Source organism: Trichosurus vulpecula, chromosome 9 (assembly GCF_011100635.1).
Source record: "Trichosurus vulpecula isolate mTriVul1 chromosome 9, mTriVul1.pri, whole genome shotgun sequence".
Lineage (NCBI taxonomy): Eukaryota > Metazoa > Chordata > Mammalia > Diprotodontia > Phalangeridae > Trichosurus > Trichosurus vulpecula.
The window spans coordinates 129,739,835-129,760,958 of NC_050581.1; the positions used below are offsets into that span (position 1 = coordinate 129,739,835).

At 35.6% G+C, this 21,124-nt stretch overlaps 1 protein-coding gene across 1 annotated transcript in view; it reads left to right on the plus strand.

The window, feature by feature from the left end:
* Positions 1 to 21,124, plus strand: part of ABCA13 (ATP binding cassette subfamily A member 13) — a 519,839-nt gene that overhangs the window by 496,823 nt on the left and 1,892 nt on the right. The window contains exons 65-66 of the mRNA XM_036739641.1: positions 19,343 to 19,448; positions 20,503 to 20,640. Of these exons, the coding sequence (XP_036595536.1) occupies positions 19,343 to 19,448; positions 20,503 to 20,640 (244 nt within the window). The remainder of the gene's footprint in view (positions 1 to 19,342; positions 19,449 to 20,502; positions 20,641 to 21,124) is intronic.

Sequence of the window (21,124 nt, forward strand, 5' to 3'; positions counted from 1 at the left end):
TACAGGACAGTAATATTCCATTCCATTCATATGCCATGTAATACCACAATACCTAACAAATATGAAGATAAGGATGGGTTGCTTTCTGGTCCAATGGAGGAATATCCATGGTGGTGTGATCGTATATTCTTTGGAGCACTGCTACTGCTAAATCTTATGACTGTTGCTGCTCCTGAGTACTGGACAATTCATAAAACTCATTCCTCCCAGTAACCTTGGGCGGTAAATAATGCAAGTGTCATTACTATTCTGTAGGTGGGGAAGCTGAGACTCAGAAAGGTGATGTTCAAGTTCACAGAAAGTAAATGAGAGAGGTGAAAACAGAATTCAACATCTGTGACTGCAATTCTATTTTCTCTGTTGCCCATACCAGGAATGCTCTCGCTTATCATCTCTGTGCAATGCCTTCTCTAGCTTCTTTTTAAGTCCCAACTAAAATCCCATCTTTTACAGGAAGCCCTTTCTAATGTCTTAATTCTAGAGCCTTCCATCTATCAATTACTTCTTATTCATCTTGTATATAGATTGTTTGTATGTATTCGTTGGTGCATTATCTCCTCAACTTGATTGTAAGGTCCTTGAGGATAGAGTCTGTTTTTTCACCCCATGGTCACTTCAGGGCTTGGAACATAGTAGGTGCTTAATAAATGTTTGTTGATTGATTGCTATCTATGAAGCTATAAATGAGGTCAATGACATGTTTGTGATTTCAATGTAGTAGGGAGCTCCTGGTGAAGGAACTGCCTCCACTGGATGCAGATTTGCAACTATTCTATGATTTGTAATCATACAGAATGGCCTGGAGGCACTGCAAAGTTGCCTGATTTTCCCAGGGTCATGTGACTAGTATGGATGGATTACTTTTGAACCCAGGTGTTACCAGTTCAAGGCAAGCTTTCTATCCACTGTGCCCTGCTGCCTCTGTGAATGATAATAAATAATTTTAAAATAGTACTTTAAGGTTTACAAAGCATTTTCTTTTTTGTCTTAAAACACTGGTGTGAGGGAGATAGATAGGAGATATAAACGGGTAGACCGAAAGACTTAGAATCTGAATCAATTCATACCTGAGACACAGCTCTGTGACCCTGGGTAAGTCACTGAGTCTCAGTTTTCTCATGGTAAAGTGAGGGAGTCTGACTTGATGGCCTAGTCTAAGGTCCCTTGTAGGTCTATATGTATGATCCCATTAATCATCTGAAAGAGGCAGTTCAATTGTTAACCATATGGCTGCCCAACTAGTGCTTCTACATCACATAGCTGACCATATCCTTCCCATTCTCAAAAATCTTCACTCTCTACTGCCTCTGGAATAAAATGGAAATTTCTATTTGGCATTCAAAACCCTTCCCGATCTGGCTGGAGCTTACCTTTCCAGCTTAGTTCACACAGCTCTTCTTCATATAATCTACTCTCCCAATTGGACTATTTGTTGTTCCTCCTATTCAACCCAAGAATTCATTTACTAAGCCATTTCTTTACACTAGCTGTCCCCAATACCTGGAATAGACCTCTTCCTTACCCTTGCTTCTTCAAATCTCCAGTTTCCTTTAAAAAAGACCCCACATGCCATCTCCTTCCTCCACGAAGCTGAGACTTTTCCTCATTATCTTAGTTTTTAATATTCTCTGCATACTGAAAGTATCTAGTGTCTACTCTCAAATTTAGTTATTTATGCATAAACAATAGCCTCCCCACTTCCATAAGAATGTGAACTCCTGAAGTGGCACAGGAAGACAGTTGGTTTTTTGTCTTTTTCTCCCTAGTACCTGCTATAGTGCCCTGCACATAGTAGGCACTTAAAGACTATTTGATAAATAGAATCTACTTATTATCTCCACTGTTTAAAAATGAGTAAAATGAGGCTCAAAGAAGTAGAGGGACTTGCCTAAGGCCACCCAAGAAGAAGTGGGGGAGATGGGAAACCAACTGCCATCTTGTGACTATCAAGTCCATTGCTTTTCCTGCCAGTCCATTGCTTCAGGTAAGGGTGACACTTGTCCCCAGAGACTAAGCAATGATTTTTTGGGAAAGCTATGATTATTCAAAGTAAAGGGGGCCTCCACTTTCCCTCATCAGTGTTATCATCTGGGCAATGTCATCATTACCTTGATGTCTGCATGTGTACCAGCAGATGGCAGAAACATTAGGAAGTCACCTGGAAGGAAGCAGCAGCAGCCGGTGGCAGCAGCTGTATTATGCCTTTGGAACTGACCTCAGCAAAAGCCCAAAGCCTGGGAATAAGTATCAGCAAGCCAATAAAAAACATAATTTTTTAATATAAGATGCATGATTAAAATGTCCTAGCTGGTGGTTAAGGAGAGGAAAAATAGGTATAAAAACACATTAATTGATTTCCACACAATCTACAAAGGATTTTTATACTGATTCCAGCATGAAAAAATCATTATCCCAAAAGAAAAGATAATTAAATGTCAAAAAATACCATTTTATCAAGTCTTTTTTGTTCATAACTTTTTAAAAAAGGCATAATTTATAAAGATTTTTTTTAAATAATGAATTCTATACTTTGGGACTTTATTTTTCAAAGGAGGTTGTAATAAGGATATTTGCAAATAGATAATGTTTAAATTTTTTACTGTGAAAAAGAGAAATAAATTGCAAGGTAGGTAGCATTTCTAATTGAGCATTCATGTAATTATGAAGTCTTAGAATAGGAAACTCTACCATGGGATAATTTGGCTCCTTTGAAAATAAAATCATTATTATTAGCTGCATTTACATTTTTAAATCTGTGTGGAAGGTTATGTCTTTGTATATGTGTATCTATCTGTCTATCCATCTATCCATTCATCTATCCATCTATCTATTCACGTGTATGTTTCACATCCTGCTGAATACTCCAATTTCATTTTTATCCCTTGGAACTTCCATTTAAGTACCATATAATATGATTTCGAGTATTGATATTGAGTAATAAAAGGCATTGTAGAATTCAAAAGTTGACAGACCCTAGAAATAACTTAAGTGAACCCCCTCATTTGACAGGAAAGGAACCTGAGGCACAGAAAATTGGTTACTTGTTCAAACTCCTCTAGTTAATAGAAGATTTAAGTCTAGAACCCAAGTCTTCTGACTTGAAAATCAATGTTGGGTGTGTTCTTTATGGTAGAAAAAAATCATGGATTAGGAGGAAAAAATCAGCTAGTCTTGGTTTTTGTCAGTATTGCTCACACAACTGATATCAGTAATTTGTCATCTTATTCATTTCCATGATTTTGTGCATGTGGATGAGATTAACGTTGACCCAAAGTAATTACTCCAGGAGAGTTTAAAGATGTACAGACTTTCTCCTTTTAGGTTTTTCATTTGATGAGTTGGATATTTAGGGCGTTGAGAATTCAGGTTATGGGAAATGTATGCCCAGAATTGCCAGCTCCCAGATGTTCAACCATTGATCCTTAAGCTGGAGATTACATCCTTCTATTTTTTCCTTCTCACTCTCCCACCCCTTTAAACAGCTCAAATACTTGATTCTTATCCTTTGTGGAAATTTTGGGGGAAAAGGCCTAAGAAGGCATTTTTTATTTTGATGCGGTTCTTTAGAATCATATCAAAACAGGAAAAGGGAATTAGATTTATTTTGAGTTGTGCTATATATTGGCCCCTGGTATCAACGTGTGGAATTCATTGGGAGGCAGAATTTTTGCTCATTATAAAGGAGAACTTTAGAGCAAATAAAGCTATTCAAAAAAATGTGTAAATGTTGGCTAACAAATATAAGCTTATATTCAAATGTGAAATATTATTACTACATGATGTAGTGGGCTTACCATCACTGGAAATATTCCAAAATAGTTCTGTATGATTACTTTTAAGTGTTGGAAGGGGGAGAGCAGATGTTCCTCCTCACCAAATTCACAGCACATAGGTTTTGTCCATTTCCTCTATGTGATGATGATTGATGATGATGATGATGGTGGTGGTGGTGATAAAGATGAAGATGAAGCATATGCATCTAGGGATAATTAGGTGCCAATCTTACTAAACTGTAAGACTAACTTCTTAGTCTATCCTAGTCCTTCTGCCCCCGCCCCCCAGGCTTTGGAATCATGAAAGATTCTTAAAGAAAATCTATTTTAATCCTTTTATTTTAGAGATGAAGAAACTGAAGTACAAAGTAAAACAAGTACTGGGAGAGCCAGAATTTAAATTCAGGGCTTCTGGTTCCAAATATAGCACTTCTCTACTATAGCAAACTGCCTAACTGATTCTGAATCTTTCTAGACTAATTTTAGATTTTTGTGGGTTTATCAGATTCAGAGGCACCAAACTATAGTGTAATCATTGCATAATGCAACAGGCTAATCTAAGAGTCAGAAGACCTGAGTTCTAGTATGAACACTGCCACTCACTTACTAGGTGATGTTTGGTATGCCATTTAATTTCTAGAGGCCTCAGTTTCCTGGGAAGTGGAAATAGTGGCAGTTGATCTGCTTACTTCACAGGGGTATTAGAGAAACTGATATAATGTAAAAACTGTAAATGGTATACAAATGCCAAGTATGATTCAACTGTTTTAAGTATTCAAAAGCCTGAAGTTGTCATTTGCCAATCGCTTATCTTGTGTTCTAGAATATCTGGGTTGAGCCTTTGTGTACATGTTATGGACACCTTGTGCAGTCTTGTGAAGCATACAGACCCCATCTCAGAATACTGTTTTTAAATACATAAAAGAATATATATAGGATTACAGAGAAAATTATATTGAAGTATGTTAAACAAAATATTTTTAAAAAGAAATTCATAGACTCTAAGTTAAGAATTCCTGTCTAGAATAAAAATCAAGATCACCCAGTAATATCACGGTATTGATTGATGTATAAACCAACAAAAATCCAATTTTTATAAATTAGAAGGTGGTTCTGCAGACATTTTAAAAAAAGTAAATATTTCCACCTCTTCCCTTATGTGTATAAGTATTTTCCTACAACTAGTTTCTTCCTTACCAAAAGACAATGACTACTACTACTACTACCACTACCACCTCTACCACCACCACCAATACTACTACTACAAATAATAGCCAGCACTTATATAACATTTTAGGTTTGTAAATCACTTTACATATATTAACTAATTTGAACCTATCACTTTAACCCTACTTTTGTATATAGGATTAATAAAAGATTGGGAATAGCCCTGTTTTCTAAGAACATAATTTTAAAATATAAAGTTTGTTTTATTTTAAAAGTTTATTTTTTTCTTTGGCTTTACATCGCATTTATTTTTGAATATATTATCTCTTCCTTCCTTAAAAAAGAAGTACATCAGCAAAATAACTGACTGTGCCTAAAAATGAAATATTCCATAACTACAGATTCCAATTCTACAAAGAAGGGAGGGAGGGAGATGCTTTTCTCTCCCATTTTCTGGGACTAAACTTGATCATTATTATTTCACTGCATTAAATTTGGTTTTATTGACTTTCTATCTATATTAATATATTCATTAGCTATATTCTTTTCCTGGTCTCCTTACTTTATTCTGTACCACTTTATAGAAATCTTCTCATTTTCTATGAATTCTTCGTATTTGTTGTTTCTTATTGCATAGTAATATTTCATTACCTTAATGCAACTTGTTTAGACAATATCCAGTCAGTGGCCACCTCCCTGGGTTTCCAATTCTTTGCTACTCCAAAAAGTGCTGTTGTGAATATTTTAATATATATATAAGACTTTTCTTTTTTATATTTGATCTTGAGCGTATTTCCCTGGCACTGGCATCTCTGGCTCAAAGGTTTTGGATAGTCAGAGGCTTCCACTCACACCACTTCCAATGGACCTTAAATCCCCGCTTAGAAGGTTAGGACACCTCTCTTCTATATTCCAAAGTTCCACAAACCTGGGTCATCCATTGCTGCCACTTTCATACTTACTTGAGGAGGGGGGAGGCATATAGCACTGGCTGTTCTAGGTCCATTTGGGAGGAGAGGAGGAGAAACACTAGCACCAGCACCAGCTTTAGATACTGGTATTCATAGCATTGTGTGCAAAACTTGGTAACCATTGTAAAGCATTTAAAGGGCTGTCATGGGAGAGAGCCTGGACATGTCCTTCTGTACCCTAGAAAGTCAAACTTAAACAAGGGGCAGAAGTACGGAGACAGATTTGGACTTGAGTTCTCCCCAAGTAGAATGTGTTCATGAGGAGCTTTTAGCTGAGGTCTTCAAGCAGAGGCTGGATGATGACTTCTTAGGTCTCCTATAGAGGGAATTCTTGTGAGGTTAGAGACTGTTCTCAATAGCGCCAGAGATCCTTCCTGGGAAGAGAAACCCATGTCTACTCCCCAGCCACTCAGTAATTAATTGACTTTGAAATAAGCCAAAGCCTGTGGTTTCTATTAAGGTCAGAGTAGCACAGGCAGGAGCACATGGGTCCCAGAAGGTGATACCATTCCTCAAAAGGAAGGTGTGGACATCAAGGAGCCTGGAGTGATTAGGAGAGGGCAGTGCTTGGGGAGATGCCTACAGTGTGGTGGGGGGTCTATTAGTGTCTCTGGCAGAGCTCATGAGGCACTGAGATGAACATTGGGAGCACCTACTTTTATGCTAAGCTGTGTCCAACATACTGAGTCTAAAGAGCTGTCCTCAGGGATTAGACTAGTGTGTGACTGGTGCCTCTCAATCCAGGAGCCCTAGCACCAGTGATGCTTAGCTTTTCTCCTCCTTAAGCCTCCTTCAGCTCAGCCTTTTTCCACCAAGGGCTCTGTACAAGGCAACACCTTGTAGAGAGGTTTACATGCCAAATAGAGAACTTGACATTTCATCCTAGGGGTAATAGGGAGCCACTGGGATTTTTAGGCAGCAAGCTGCCTTAATCTAAGAAGAGTAAGATAGCTGTGCATACAATAATTATGAATTCCTCATGTAAATACTGCCTGTGCTCAGAAAAATATCTAAACAGCAAAGGAGATAAATTTCCTGCTAGAGTAGGACCACGTTTTAGGCTTTAATGAATCAAAATTTGGGATTTTAGGAGAAGCATTATTGAATATACTTCCAAGCAATACAGCTAAATTGTTTTTCATGGGCTCTTGGAAAGTACTCAGAGTTCTTTTGCATGTCCCTGTCCCCTCTCCCCTTAATAGAACATGTATTGGTTCCCTCAGCTTTTGTGCTTGGAAATTATTAACCCACTTTATAAATCCATGTTTGCATTCTATTTATTAGAAGGACAAAATGGCACCATTTTTCATACTGAATTTGCTCAGATTTAGGCATTCCCTTTCCTAATATTTGTATTTTCAGCCATTTTCCTGGATATGTGCACACTGACACCATAAATGAATGAAATCTCAAATAAGTGTTGGGTTAGTTGCTGTATGGGTCAGGTTTTCAGAGTACTTGAGTTATATCTGGACCTTCCTCTCTGTCCTATTGTTTCCTAGACAACTTTAAATGCCCATTATTTTAATTTTATTATTTGTTGCCAGCATGTTAGAAAGATTTGATTGATATTGTAGAAGGGAAAGGGACCATTCTGTTCATCTGACTTACCAAGACTATCAAGCCTTTTGATAGATGGACAGAAAAAGTGGAGGACCATCAGAAACATTTTCTGCCACACATTAAATTATGAAATATAAAATTTAGGAGGCAAAATCCAGTTCAGTTTAATAAAATATATCACTTTTCTGTAGTTTGCCTCATTTTGGGGGGGGTTGGTGATGCATGATTTAAGGGGATCACGTATAGTATAATAACGAAAGCCCAGCCAAAAGCAAGCAATTATGTGCCTTATATGAGGTTTGGAAATCACCCCTTTCCTTATCCCAATCTCCTTTAACATCCTCTGATTCCTTTGACCATATCAAGTATGGTGTCCCAACACAAAACAAATGTCTACATTCAACAGAGTGTATGATTCTCTTATGTCAAACATATAGGTATTTATAAAAACAGTAACATTAAAAAGTGCCAAACTACGGCCGATTCTTGAATTTTTTGTCCTACTTCTGCTCTTCAAGAGAAAGAAAATTATTTTATTGAATAGTTATTTAAAAAGTATAAACAGGAAAAGGAAAAGGAAAGATAATTAAATCTTAGTAGAGTCATCTTAATAATTCTTTTCCCATATGGCAGGACTTTAAAATGGGGTCATTGCAACAGGTGACTACTGAGCACCTTCAGGGGTTTTGAATTTATACTTTTTAAGGCCATGCTTCTACGTAGACTTCCTTTTTTCAAATGCTAGAGACTTTCAAACAGGCAGATAAACCACTCCAGCTAGAATTTAGCTTTCCATTGTATTCTGCTATGGGGTTTTCTCTGCTTTTTTGTGTTATGCAGAGAGGAAACCAGAGTCGCATGGTCAATGTTATTTTCATTGGCCTACTGGGGAATGCTGTGCCTAAAGCAGCCTGCTGCCTGATTACTGCAGGGAGAAACTCCGGAGTTGATCAACCCATCCACTATTGAAAGCTGTGTCTCTAAAATATTATAAGCTCAAGTATCATAGGGGAACAGTCTGACAAGCCAGAAACATTTTCCTATTTGGAATGTATTTTTTCCCTTCTTTTTCATCCTTACTCCCAATGGCATTCATGCTGTCCAGAATTAGGAATAGCACGAAAGCCACAGAGGCTTCACTGTCCAACACTAATCAGGATTTTGATTTATTTGCTTTGGAAAATGTGCCGCATGCAGCATTTTCATTTTATGAGCCTGCCCAATATCTCTATGAGCCAGCATTTTTTTTCTCCCAGTAATTCAGCAGGGGCTGTGTGCAGATGCCAGGAGGCTGATAAGAATTAATGATCTCTTGTAAAAAGGTTGCCTTAGTTTAGCTTTCCACTAAATTGAACAACCTTGTTAACTGTATCCATCTTCGTAACATCATCCTTATTGTCACATGTGTTTCTGTAGGGGCTATGCTATGCATTTATAAGATTTAATTAGCATTCTCTTAATGGCGTCTTAATATGAAAACGTCATTGGGAGACCAAGCAACTGTTGTGGCAGTGCAAGGTTCTGGTGTTTCCAGGAAAGTGGTTTCAGACAGGTTTTGTTTATTTATTTATTTTAACATTAGGGATAAATGTTATGTTTACACATCAGCCTTCTTTATTGAATTAAGTCCCCACTTTCCAACCTCAAGAAATGTAGAAGACACATCTTTTTGTTAAATTTTTATTTTATTTATTTATTTATTTTATTTAATATATTTAGTTTTCAGCATTGATTTTCACAAGAGTTTGAATTGCAGATTTTCTCCCCATTTCTACCCTCCCCCCCTCCAAGATGGCGTATATTCTGGTTGCCCTGTTCCCCAGTCACAGAAGACACGTCTTGATATACTTCTTGCTATAAATGTTGGATTTTTATCCATGCAAAAGTTTTCTGTCCTTTATATAGCTGTAGCATAAGGGTGCTTGATATAATTCACTAATGCATGAATCTGTTTTTTTTTTTAATCATGGCATTTCCCAAGTATGCCCCATTTTTTCTGATATTGAATTACTGGAGTTATCTATTTGTAATTTTGTGAATTTGAATATTTCTTATCTTCTAGGTTTTCATCTGTTTCTTTTATATATTCTGTTCTAATGAAAAGTTTCTGCCTTATATTCTCTATGAAGAAAAAAAATGGCCTTCATTATTTGTTGTGGTTTCTCTCTTCTTATTTTTAATTTTTGTTAATTTGATTTTCCTTTCTGTTTTAGCTAAATTAGCCAACAGTATGTAAACTATACTGGCATTTAAAAAATAAAACAGCTTTATATTTTTATCACTGATTCAGCAATGTTGAGTTGGTACTGCTTTTTTACCTCTTTTTAATTCTGTTAATTTCCCATTTGATTATGTGATTATTGTGGTTGAAAAAATCTGCAATGAAAACTCATTGTTTCTTTTTCTCCATTAGTAATAGAGTCAAGTAAATAATTTTTCTCTAAGAACTCCTTTATATTATTTTTGTCATAACCTTTAATATAGTTTGTTATTTCCACAATTTGGTATTTGTCCAACTCATTCATAAGCAAGTCCTCATCATTTAATAATATTCAATTTTCTATTATTATTTTATTTTTTGCTTTTCTTTCTATTCCTTATAACATAGCATGTGATCAATTTCATAGATGCACAATCAAGTCATAAATACTCAAATTGAGTAAAAAAAGAAATTTCTCTAATATATCCATTCAATTCTCCTCAGTATTTGTTTTTCAGTGTTTCTGGGTTCTTTTGAATTATGGGAAACTCTACCCACATAAATTTTCCAACTTACTTTAGCCTTGCTGATACTGCTTAGAGGTCTTAGAAAAGCCTGGTGTTTCTATATCATCAATATCTCTCTATACAGATGTGCATATATCTATATCTATGCAACTACATATATATGTATATATGTTTGTGTGTGAATATACACACATGCATATAACCTAAGTATATATACCAATATAAGTATATAATTATAATTACAGCTATAACTATATATAAACTTATATGTGCATATATGTCCAGACCTACCTGTTATTTCAATAGCATTTTGGTAGAAACTGCTTTTACTGATGTAGGCCTGAAATGCATCCGTAACTTCATAGTCTGAAAGAATTATGTGAGATTCTACTACTCTCTCAGAATTCCTTTGCCACATTTCCATCATTCCCCATTTCCAATCAGGGTGACTACCTACTTACTGTCTTAAGTCCCCAAATATGCAAATGTGGCTTTTCTGCCACAAATTTTGAATGTGTTTGTTTTGCTAATGAATATGAAAATAATTTGTGTTATGCCAATAGAATTTTTATTATCCTGTCACACTTTAATGGTGTCAATATTTTTATTCTCTATTTCAGTTTCCTTCTTTTCTTAACAAGAAAATAATGCTGTCTTTGATCTGAATAAAGTATATTCAAGCCTGAAATACAGCTTTAAAAAAATTCATAGAAGAGACTAAAATGTATATCATGGTGGAGCTTGGGAGAAAGAATACAATTCCTTTGGAAATACATTCCGATATGTGTAACTATATAAGCATATACAGATACATATTTCTTATCAATCCAAATGTGGGTAAATGATGTCAAAATGCAGTATCCTTAGTATGAATAGAATAATGATATTACTTTACTCTAATTTCCTCATGTATAAAATAGATGAGGATGATTTTCTGTTCCACAGGGAGGATTGGGTATGTATTTTTTGAAGGTTATATGAAGAACATAGTCTGCTGAATGGGCTGTTTGAAAATTTGAAAATGAAATACAATAAATAAATTGGGAATATTAGTGTCTAGTTCCAAGTTGAAGCAATTTTTAAAAGGTTAACATTTACAATGGCAGCAAACTCCCAGAACATATTTTTGGTGATAAGAATCCACATGTTAGATGATTTCATAAACTGTTAGACTAAAAGTTGTACATGATTCAGATAATTCCTTCAGGGACTTAGATCGCTGGAATCTATATGTATATTATGAGCAAGAGTGGGGGGGATCATAAATTGAATACTTGGAACAAAGTTAGAATTAGTGAAACTATTAAACATAATTCTTAACTTCCTTGAAGATGTGCATGTTGACATAGTTTGTGTTTAAGATAGTCATTGGTTGCCTCTTAAGGAACATCCAGTTAATTAATGAGAGACTTGGAAGATATTTCCTCACCTTACTTTATAAAATGAAAGGCCTTACATTGATTTGAAGTGCATATTGCGCGCAAACACACACACACACACACACACACACACACACACACACACACACACCGCCCCACCCCCACTTCTTTCTCCACAGAGTTTTTTCAATCTTCATTCTTCTTGACCTCTCTACAGTTTGACACTGGCAATAATTCTTTTGCTTATTCCCTTTGATACTCTTTTTTTTTAAAATCCAGGTTCTAATGACACTACTCTCTCCTGATTCTCTTTCTTCCTGTCTAACTGCTCCTTCTCATCCTCCTTTACCGGATCTTCATCCGGGTCATGTTAAGTGAATGTGAGTTTCCCCCAAAGTTCTCTTCTGGGCCCTCTCCTTTCCTATACTATTTTACTTACTAATCTCATCAGCTCCTATCATGTCCATGCTGATAATTCTCAAATCTACTTCTTTAGCCCTTTCAACCTTCTAGCCTCTAGTGTCTTGACTTCAACTGCTTGTTAGACATCTCAAACTAGATGTCACTTAGATATCCAAAGCAAAACATGTTCAAAACCAAATTTATTACCTTTCCCTCCAAACTTTCTCCTCTTTCTACTTTACTATTCCTAGAAAAGGTACTAATATCTTCCTGTTCATCTGAATAGCAACCTAATTGTCATCCATGTCCCCATTCTTTATTACAACCCATATCTGATCTATTTCCTAGTCCTATTGATTCTAACTTTGAAACATCTCTTGTATATACCCTCTTCCCTTGTTGGACATTGCCACCACACTAGTTCAGGCTCTTATCCCCTCTTAGTCTTCTGGTTGGTGTGCTTCCTCAAGTATCTCCCCACTGCAATCCATCCTTGACTCACTTGTCAGTTTGATTTTCTTAAAGTTTAGAGCTGACCACATTTCACTCTACAACCCATTCAATAAATTCCAATGGCTCTTTAGGTTCAAACTCTAGGTTCAAATATAAAATGCTTTTTTTGGTGACTAATGGCTCTTCATGATCTGTCCTTTTTCTGCCCCTCTCCCCACCTCCAAAGTGCCCTGCAATCTAGTGACACTGGCCTGCTTGCTGTTCCTCTCACAAGACACTCCATCTTTTTTCTGTGCATTTTCTTTTCTCTTTTTAAATTTGATTGATATGTTTTGTTTTCAAATTTACCGCTATTTACAGATTATTCTCATTTTTATGAGATCTCTTTTAACAATGTAAAATAGTTATGTAAAATTAATAATATAATAATTCATCTGAAATTGCATTTAATATTTCACATATGTAGCACTTCTCACCTCTCACTTGAAAAAATGAACAGAAATCCATGTTTTCTCCCTCCTACCTCAACACATTGAAATTAAAAAAGAAAGGAAAAACAAATTTCTTTTACCAAACATACATAATCAAACAAATAAATTCCTACAGTGACTATATACATACAGATATTTTATATATATATATATATATGTATATATATGTGTGTGTGTATATATATACATATATATATGTATATATATATATATATACATATATACTATGTGTGTGTGTTCTTTCAGAGATGTTTCATCATGGGTCCTCTGGAATAATGAATGCTCATTGTATTGATCATAATCCTTCTGGCATTCAAAGTTATTTATATTTACCTGTTATACTTTTATAAATTGTTCTCCATCTGCTCATTTCATCCATCAGTTTATAAAAGGTTTCAAAAATGTGCATTTTTATAATGCTGATTTTATAGTATAAAGTGTTCTGGTTCTTCTCACTTCCACATCAGTTCATATAAGTCTTTTTATATCTTTTTGAAACCATTATCTCATTTTTATAGCACAGTAGCACCTCATCATATCCATGTGTTACAACTTATTCAGGCACTCCCTAACTGATGGGTATTCTTTTAGTTTCTAGTTTTATTTTTTTTTCTATCTTGGAGCAAAGATAGAATTAACGAACCTATAAAAAAGTGCCGTTGTATTTTTTTTTTTTTTTTGGTACAAAAAAGGCCTTTTTCTCTTTCTTTTCTCTTTTTTGTATATAACCCTTGTACTGGAATATCTAGGTCAAACAGTACTCAGGATTTACTACTGTTGTCTATAATTCCAAATTGCTTTCCAGAATGATTGTACCAGTTCACAGATTCACAGAGTGTATCAGTATTCCTGTTTTTCCACCTCTTTGTTATCTTGACCACACTGATGGGCATAAGATGGAATCTCAAAATTGCTTTAATCTGCATTTCTCAGATTGATAGTTAATTTAAATATTTTTCCAATGTGGCTATAGACTGCCTTGTTTTCTTCCATTTAAAAATACCTCTTCACATTCTTTGACAGTTTATCAATTGGTGAATTACTTTTTTTCTTTATACATTTGAAAAAATTCTTAAATATCTTTCAAATGAGACCTTTAACAAACCAACTTGCTACAAAGATTTTTCCCAATCATTTCCACTTTGATCTTAGCTTTATTAGACTTGTTTATGCAAAATCTTTTAAATTTTATGTAATTAAAATTTTCTATTTTATCTTCTGTGATCCTCTCTATTTCTTTTTTGGTCATCGAAGTTTTTGCCTATCCATGTATCCAAGAGGTAATTCCCACTCCTTCCCCATATTTCTCTGATTTGTTTATGGAGTGACTTTTATAACTACATTACATTTTCATTTAGAGTTATCTTTTTATAAGGTATCAAGTATTGCTCTAAATCAAATTTCTTCCATATTTCTTTATAAGCTGTTTTTAAAAAAATAATATAACCATATCCCTGTAGTTGAGGTCTTTGTGTTTATCAAATACCAGGGTTTTACATACATTTGCTTCTCTATGTTGTATACCCAATCTGTTCCAGTGATCCCTATCTCTTTGTCTCTGTCTCTTTCTCCCAAATAGTTGTTAAAAATTAATGCTTTGTACTATAGTTTAAGATGTGGTTCTGTTAGCCCTACTCCCCATTATTCTTACTTTTTTTTATCATTTCTCTTGAGGGTCTTCGTATTTTTTTCTAGTTCTAATCCTTTGTCAGTTTGTTGGTATTACATTCAATAAGTAAAGTAATGTAGGTATTATTGTCATTTTTATTTTATTCATTCATCCTACCAATGAGCAATTAAAAGTTTCCTCAATTATTTGGGTCCATCTTTATTTCACTGCACAATTTTTCCCTTGGTTGTAGTTATATAGTTCTTGTGTGTATCTTGGAAGGTAGGCTCCCGAGTATTTTATACATTCTATAGTGGCTTTAAGTGTTTTTTCACTAAATGTTCCCCATGCCCAGAATTCTCCCCATCCTTATTTCTATTTTCCTGGATTTCCTGGCTTTCTTCACATCCCAGTTAGTTTTTTTCCTACAAGAAACCTTATCTAATCCCCTTTAATGCTACTGTTTTCCATCCATTGACTCTCCAGTTTTTCCTGTATGTAGCTTGTTTGTACATTGTGTGTGTGTGTGTGTGTGTGTGTGTGTGTGTGTGTGCGTGCGTGCATGTGCGTATATGTGTGTGCATTTTATTTGCAAGAAACTTTCACCTCATTACAGTTTCTTCTGATGGAAAAAGTATTTAAAATACAATTACTGTCATTTTTATCTTCTTTGGAAAAAAGTTTTCCTTTCATTGTGTATACAATGACAGAATCTGTTGGTTATTCTCATTTTATCCTGTATACAGCTTGTTTGTACATATTTTTTGTATGTTATCTCTGTAAGCTCCTTGACTTTAGGGACAGGAAATTCTATTGCTCTTTTCTGTATCCTCAACACTTATCACAGTGGTCAAGCATATAACAGGCACTTAATAAATGCTTATTGATTGATGGATATAAGACATCATTATATACTTGTTTAGAGATAGCTTTGAATTTGTGATTTTGGGCCCAATTTCTGACTTGGATTTTAGCTTTTATACATGTAAATGAGGGAAATAGATTAAGCAATCTCTAAGGCTTCCTTCTAGTGACTTCTGTGTCTCATCGATCTCTGGTAAGCCCTGATTGTTTATTCATGAGGAAACTGAGGCCCAGAAGGGTTAAATGATTTACCCAAGTTCTCACAAGCAGAGCTGTCATTTTTCTGTGATCTGAAGGTACCAAATCTATTGTACTCATAGACTCAGAGGTAATAGTGCAATCTGACCTCAAGAGAAATAACTGTCGGACCTTGAGAGAACAGCTATGAGCCTAGTAGAAAATAAAAAGGTCCATGGAATTTACCTTTAACTATGTACTTTTATTTTTTAGTTCTTTTAATATTTATAGACCACCTGAATTGAAAAATAGTTCATCTTTTTACAATTTGAGACATGTGTATGTAATTTATATGTTCCCTTAATCTACTCAGAATTTTATTGATTTTATTTAATATAATAACTTTGGTTCTCTAATTTCTAGATTGCAAAAAAAACCCCATAAAGAATGAAGAGGGCAAAAGGAAGAGATTCTGATATGTTAACAGCAAGGGAGGAAAGAAAAAGAAGCCCTAAAAAGTAGACATAGAACTATATCATAGCATTGTGCAAATAATGGGCCTTAATCATGATGGCCTCCAATGATCAAGAAAAGTTTAAATCATGTTTGATGTCCTTTGTTTAAGGAGTCAGATATGTCACATCACTATAAAATATGCCCTTCAAAATGGGTTCAAGTCGAAGTGTTGGTTTTTGAGGAGATTTATCAGTTATTTTGCCAGAAAGGATGGGTTGTCCTCTGCAAATATGGAGATTGTACCCACATCAGTAAGATTGCAGCTGCATATAGCTATCTAAATAAGGAATGTACTATTCGCTCAAAATTGCTGAATAAATATATTACTTTACAAAGCTCTCCTCTGAGAAAGCTTTGGAAGCAGCCAGGTGGCACAGTAGATATAGCACTGGGCCACGAGTCAGGAAGAATTAAGTTCAAACCTGGCTTCAGACGTTTACTAGTTGGGGGACCCTGTACAAGTCAGTCTTTTTTGTTTGCCTGCATATCCTCACCTGTAAAAATGAAGATAATAATAGCGTGTCCCAAGGTGGTTGTGAGGATAAAAGGAGGTATTTCTAAAGCACTTAGCACAGTGCTTGGCCTATAGTTGGTGCTTTAGAAATTTTAACTATTATTGTGCACATAATAGGAATAGCCCAATAAATCCTTAGAGAAAAAATGCATGAGTGAATAAATGGTAAATGAGAAGAATAATTTGTAGCTTGAATGAGGCCTCCTTTATGCAATTATGAATTATTTTATCACTACTTTTACCACTGTGTGAAGAAAGGTAACTCTTGGGCCAGCTATCGTTCTCAGTCCCGACTGTCTGTGAAACCAGAATCAGACCAAAAGGGCAGAGTCGGTATTTATAGGTGAAGAAATATGAAATTGTTTTCTCAAATTATTTAAGTGGTGGATATTATTTTTCTTTTATCATTTTAGTAAATTCTTAGGTCTTTAGCCTATGGCCCAGGATCATGGGATTATTGGATGACAGAGTAGCAGTATATGTTTGCACTTTTTTTTTAACCTTCTATAATGTGGTTTCTGACCTCATTCCATTCCATCAAAACTGACCTCCTAAAGGCCAAATCCAGGGACCTTTTCTCAGTTCACATTATTTTTGACCTCTTCAAGGCCTTTGATACTGTTAATCACCTTCTTTACCTGATAACACTCTTCTCTCTAAGTTTTTGGGACTCTTTCCTATTTCTTCTATTTATCTGAATATTCCTTCTCAATCTCCTCAATCTCCCCCTAATTATAATTAAATCAGAAAGACTAACCACGGATATCTCTCAGAGTTGTGTGCTAGGCCCTTTTCTCTTCTTGCTCTATACTGCTTTACTTGGTGATCTCATCAGTTTTTATGAACTTAATTATCATCTCTACACTGATTATTTCCAAATCTTCCTAACCAGTCCTACCCTCTCTGCTGACCTCCAATCTAAAATCTACAGTTGTCCTTCAGACATCCCAAATTAAATGTCCAATAGACATATTAAACTCAACACGTCCAAAACTGAACTTGTACTTTCTCCAAACACTCCTTCCTTCCAAACTTGCCCTCTATTGTGGGTACCACCATCCTTCCAAACCTCCAGGTTGGCAACTTAGGTATCATCCTCAAATTCTCATTATGTCTCACCCTGCATATCCAATATGTTTCCAAGGCTTGCTAATTTTATGTTTGCAAAACCACACAATTACTTCCCCTTTTCTTCTCTGATCCTGCCACTACCCTGGCCTTCATCACCTCATGCCTGGATTATTACAACAGCCTGGTGGTTAGTTTGGCTACAATAAAACTTTCCTCACTGCAGTGCAGTCCTCCATTGAGCCACCAAAGGGATTTTTCTAGCGCACTAGTCCAACCATGACCTCTCGTATTCAATAAACTTTCGTGGTTCCCTATCATCATCATCAAATACTAAATCATATGTTTGACATTCAAAGCCATTCATAACTTACCTCCCATCCTTTCCAGCCTTCTTATGCCTTCTACCACACTACTTCCACTCACTCTTTCTTACAGTGACACGGGCCTATTTGCTGTTCCTGATCTAGACATTTTCTTTGGCTGACCTCTATGCCTGGAATGCTCCGCTTCCTCTTGATCGCCTACTCATTTCCTACTGGTGCCACCTACTGGTCTCAAGCAAAATCCTACCATCTACAGGATACCTTTCCTAATCCCTCTTGACTCTAGAGCTTTCTGTCTCTTAATTGTTTCCTATTTATCCTGTATATAGCTTATTTGTACACATTTATTTTCTTGTTGTTTCCTTATAGTAAACAATGAATCCCTTAAAGGCAGAGATTATTTTTTGCACATCATTGTATCCCCAGGGTACATAACTGGTATTTAATAAATGCTTATTTACTGACTGACTCTAAGCTAGGAGAGAACTTTGAGATCACCTAGTCTAATCCGCTTATTTTATAGATAAGCCACCACAGAGGCTAAGTAATTAGAATCAGAATTTGTATCAAGGCTTTTCAATTCCAAATTCCATGCCCTTTTCCTAGAGATGGCTGGATGGCTGACTATTTGTCTGGCTTCTTTCTTTCCTTTTCTCCTTCTATCCTGTGCAGTAGGAAATTCCATAAATAGTTTAATATGAATTTATATTATAAAACTCAAAGTAAGAGTCAGTCAATAACCATTCTTTAGGTACCTACATTGTACTAGATGCTGGGGATACAAAAAAACGCATAAGACATCCCTTGTTCTCAAGGGGCTCATAATCTAAAGGTGGAGACAATGCATGAAAAACTGGGTGGTGGTAAGGTTACTAGGCCCTGGTACATGATGATGTTATGCCAGGGTGTGAAATGATCTGGAGAGGTATGAGTTTCTGAGTTGATTTCACCTTGCAAAATGATGAGATGATGAAGAGCTGGAAACTAGCCTGGCAGGAAATCATGAGAAAAATTGCCTGGGTATTATCCTTAAATGTAGAAAAATCAGGGAAGAAATTCTGAATGTCTCACCAACCTCTCCAACCAAAGAGAGGGAGGGGCCCCAGTGGTGGGAGGTGCTGAAGAGGTATAATTTTTTGAGCTGATTTTACCTTACAGATTTTCAGTATAAGCAGAGAGAATTACTACCATTTTCATAGAGACGAATGATTGTTATTAAACTGTTCAATACAGGAGAAAGCCTGACCAATATGGGAGTAATATCTAGCAATAGTTCTGTTGTAGAAATTGTAGGAGTGTTCAGTGTAGAAGTACCCACTCATGTGTTTCACTCAACTTCTAGGTTTGGAGCTGGATATACTGTCAAAGTTTGGCTAAGCCAAGAAACAAGTCAACATGATGCCATCTCTGACTGTCTCAAACTCCATTTCCCAGGAATCCAATTTAAGGTAATACTGAAATTCTCAGTCACTGTTTTGAAACATCATATGTTTGATGACTTTTAGTAAAAAGAGATCTTTAGTATGTCTTTCCATGCTTTCCTTTCTATTTCTATGATGTAATAGACAAATAGAATTGCTTTGGCCATGTTACAAGACACAGGAAATCCCTGTATCATAGGATAACATGAGGTGCTGGTTTTGTTCAGCAATTCTAAGGAAAATAAAGCAGCTTGTACATAGATAAAGTGGATGCAGTTGTTGCAGCTTCTTTCTATTCCCTGGAGATAGCCTTAGTACAAAACTCTTATTTTCAGAGTGCCAGATTTTAATAGGTGATTAAAAATATGCTGTTTATCTGGGTTTTTAATGCTCTAGGGCTTCACAAAATGTGTGGTTCTAGAATAAATGTAAAATTATTTCAAACTCTTAAAGCATACCATTGCATGCATAGGACAAGTCACTCAGTTTGACTTCTGGCCTGTTTGGGACACTGTTTTGTTGGTTTCTTTATGCTTGTTTTCAACCTTCCTTCCTGCACTTGCATTGTCATTTATCATTAAAGTCTTTGTGCCCATATTCAATATATTAGATTCTCTGAGCAGAAATTGTTGGATATAGGATTGTACCACTTCTCCTCTATCATCTATATGGCCGTCCTGTTACCTCTTTATCAGCATAGATCAGGAACTTGCCCCTGCCCACCCCCCCCCCCCCACCGCAAACTACAAAAACTACCAATTCTATCCCTTGATCTCAATCTTTTTACCAGAAGACAATACCATTTATTTATTTTTCTTTCAAGCTCTGTTCACGCATATTAAAGTTTTCCTCTCTGGAAAAAAAAAAAACATCTAGAATGTTCACTTCAACTTTTTTTTCTCACTTACATTTAGATTAATCACCATCAATAAATATTAGTTGTACATCCACTAGATGGAAGTCTGACCTGGTTTAAACCATGTATGTGCTGCTGGTGGGATGTAAAAAGAATTTTTGGCAATTCAGTACATTTTGATGGCTTTATTGTTTACTAACTCACATTTTGTGCTTTGGTTTTTAGGGACAACACCTTAATTTATTGGAGTACCATGTGCCACAGAGATGGGGGTGTTTAGCAGACTTGTTCAAAGTTCTAGAGAACAATAAGACTTTGCTCAACATCAAACACTACTCTATTAACCAGACCACTTTAGAACAGGTAATGTATATGAGAGTAATTAAACACTTTGTATTTGGAGTTTTCCATCTGGTATTTTTAGACATATAAAACATTCGTCAGATTCTCTAAGTAAACACAAACTATTAGAAGCGACATTCACTTTTTAAAAGTCAAATACATGGTTTTAGCATATCGTGATTTGATTTTTTTCCCTGAAACTATGATTCTTTTTGGCAAATTATTTTATCCTAAATATGAAAATAATAGTAATAATAATAGGTAATAATTATATTGAGCATTAAAGTTTATAAATCAAATTATACATGACATTTCATGTGATCCCCACAGTATTCCTGTCAGGTAGTTGCCATTACAATTTCTATTTTGTGTATATGGAAACTGATGGCGGTTCATTCAGTGACTTACTCAGGGTAATGAAGGAATCATAAGTGTCTGAGTTTGCTAGTCTGGGGCTCCATATACTGTACCTGCTAACTAGTTACTTTTGATAGAATCCTAATAT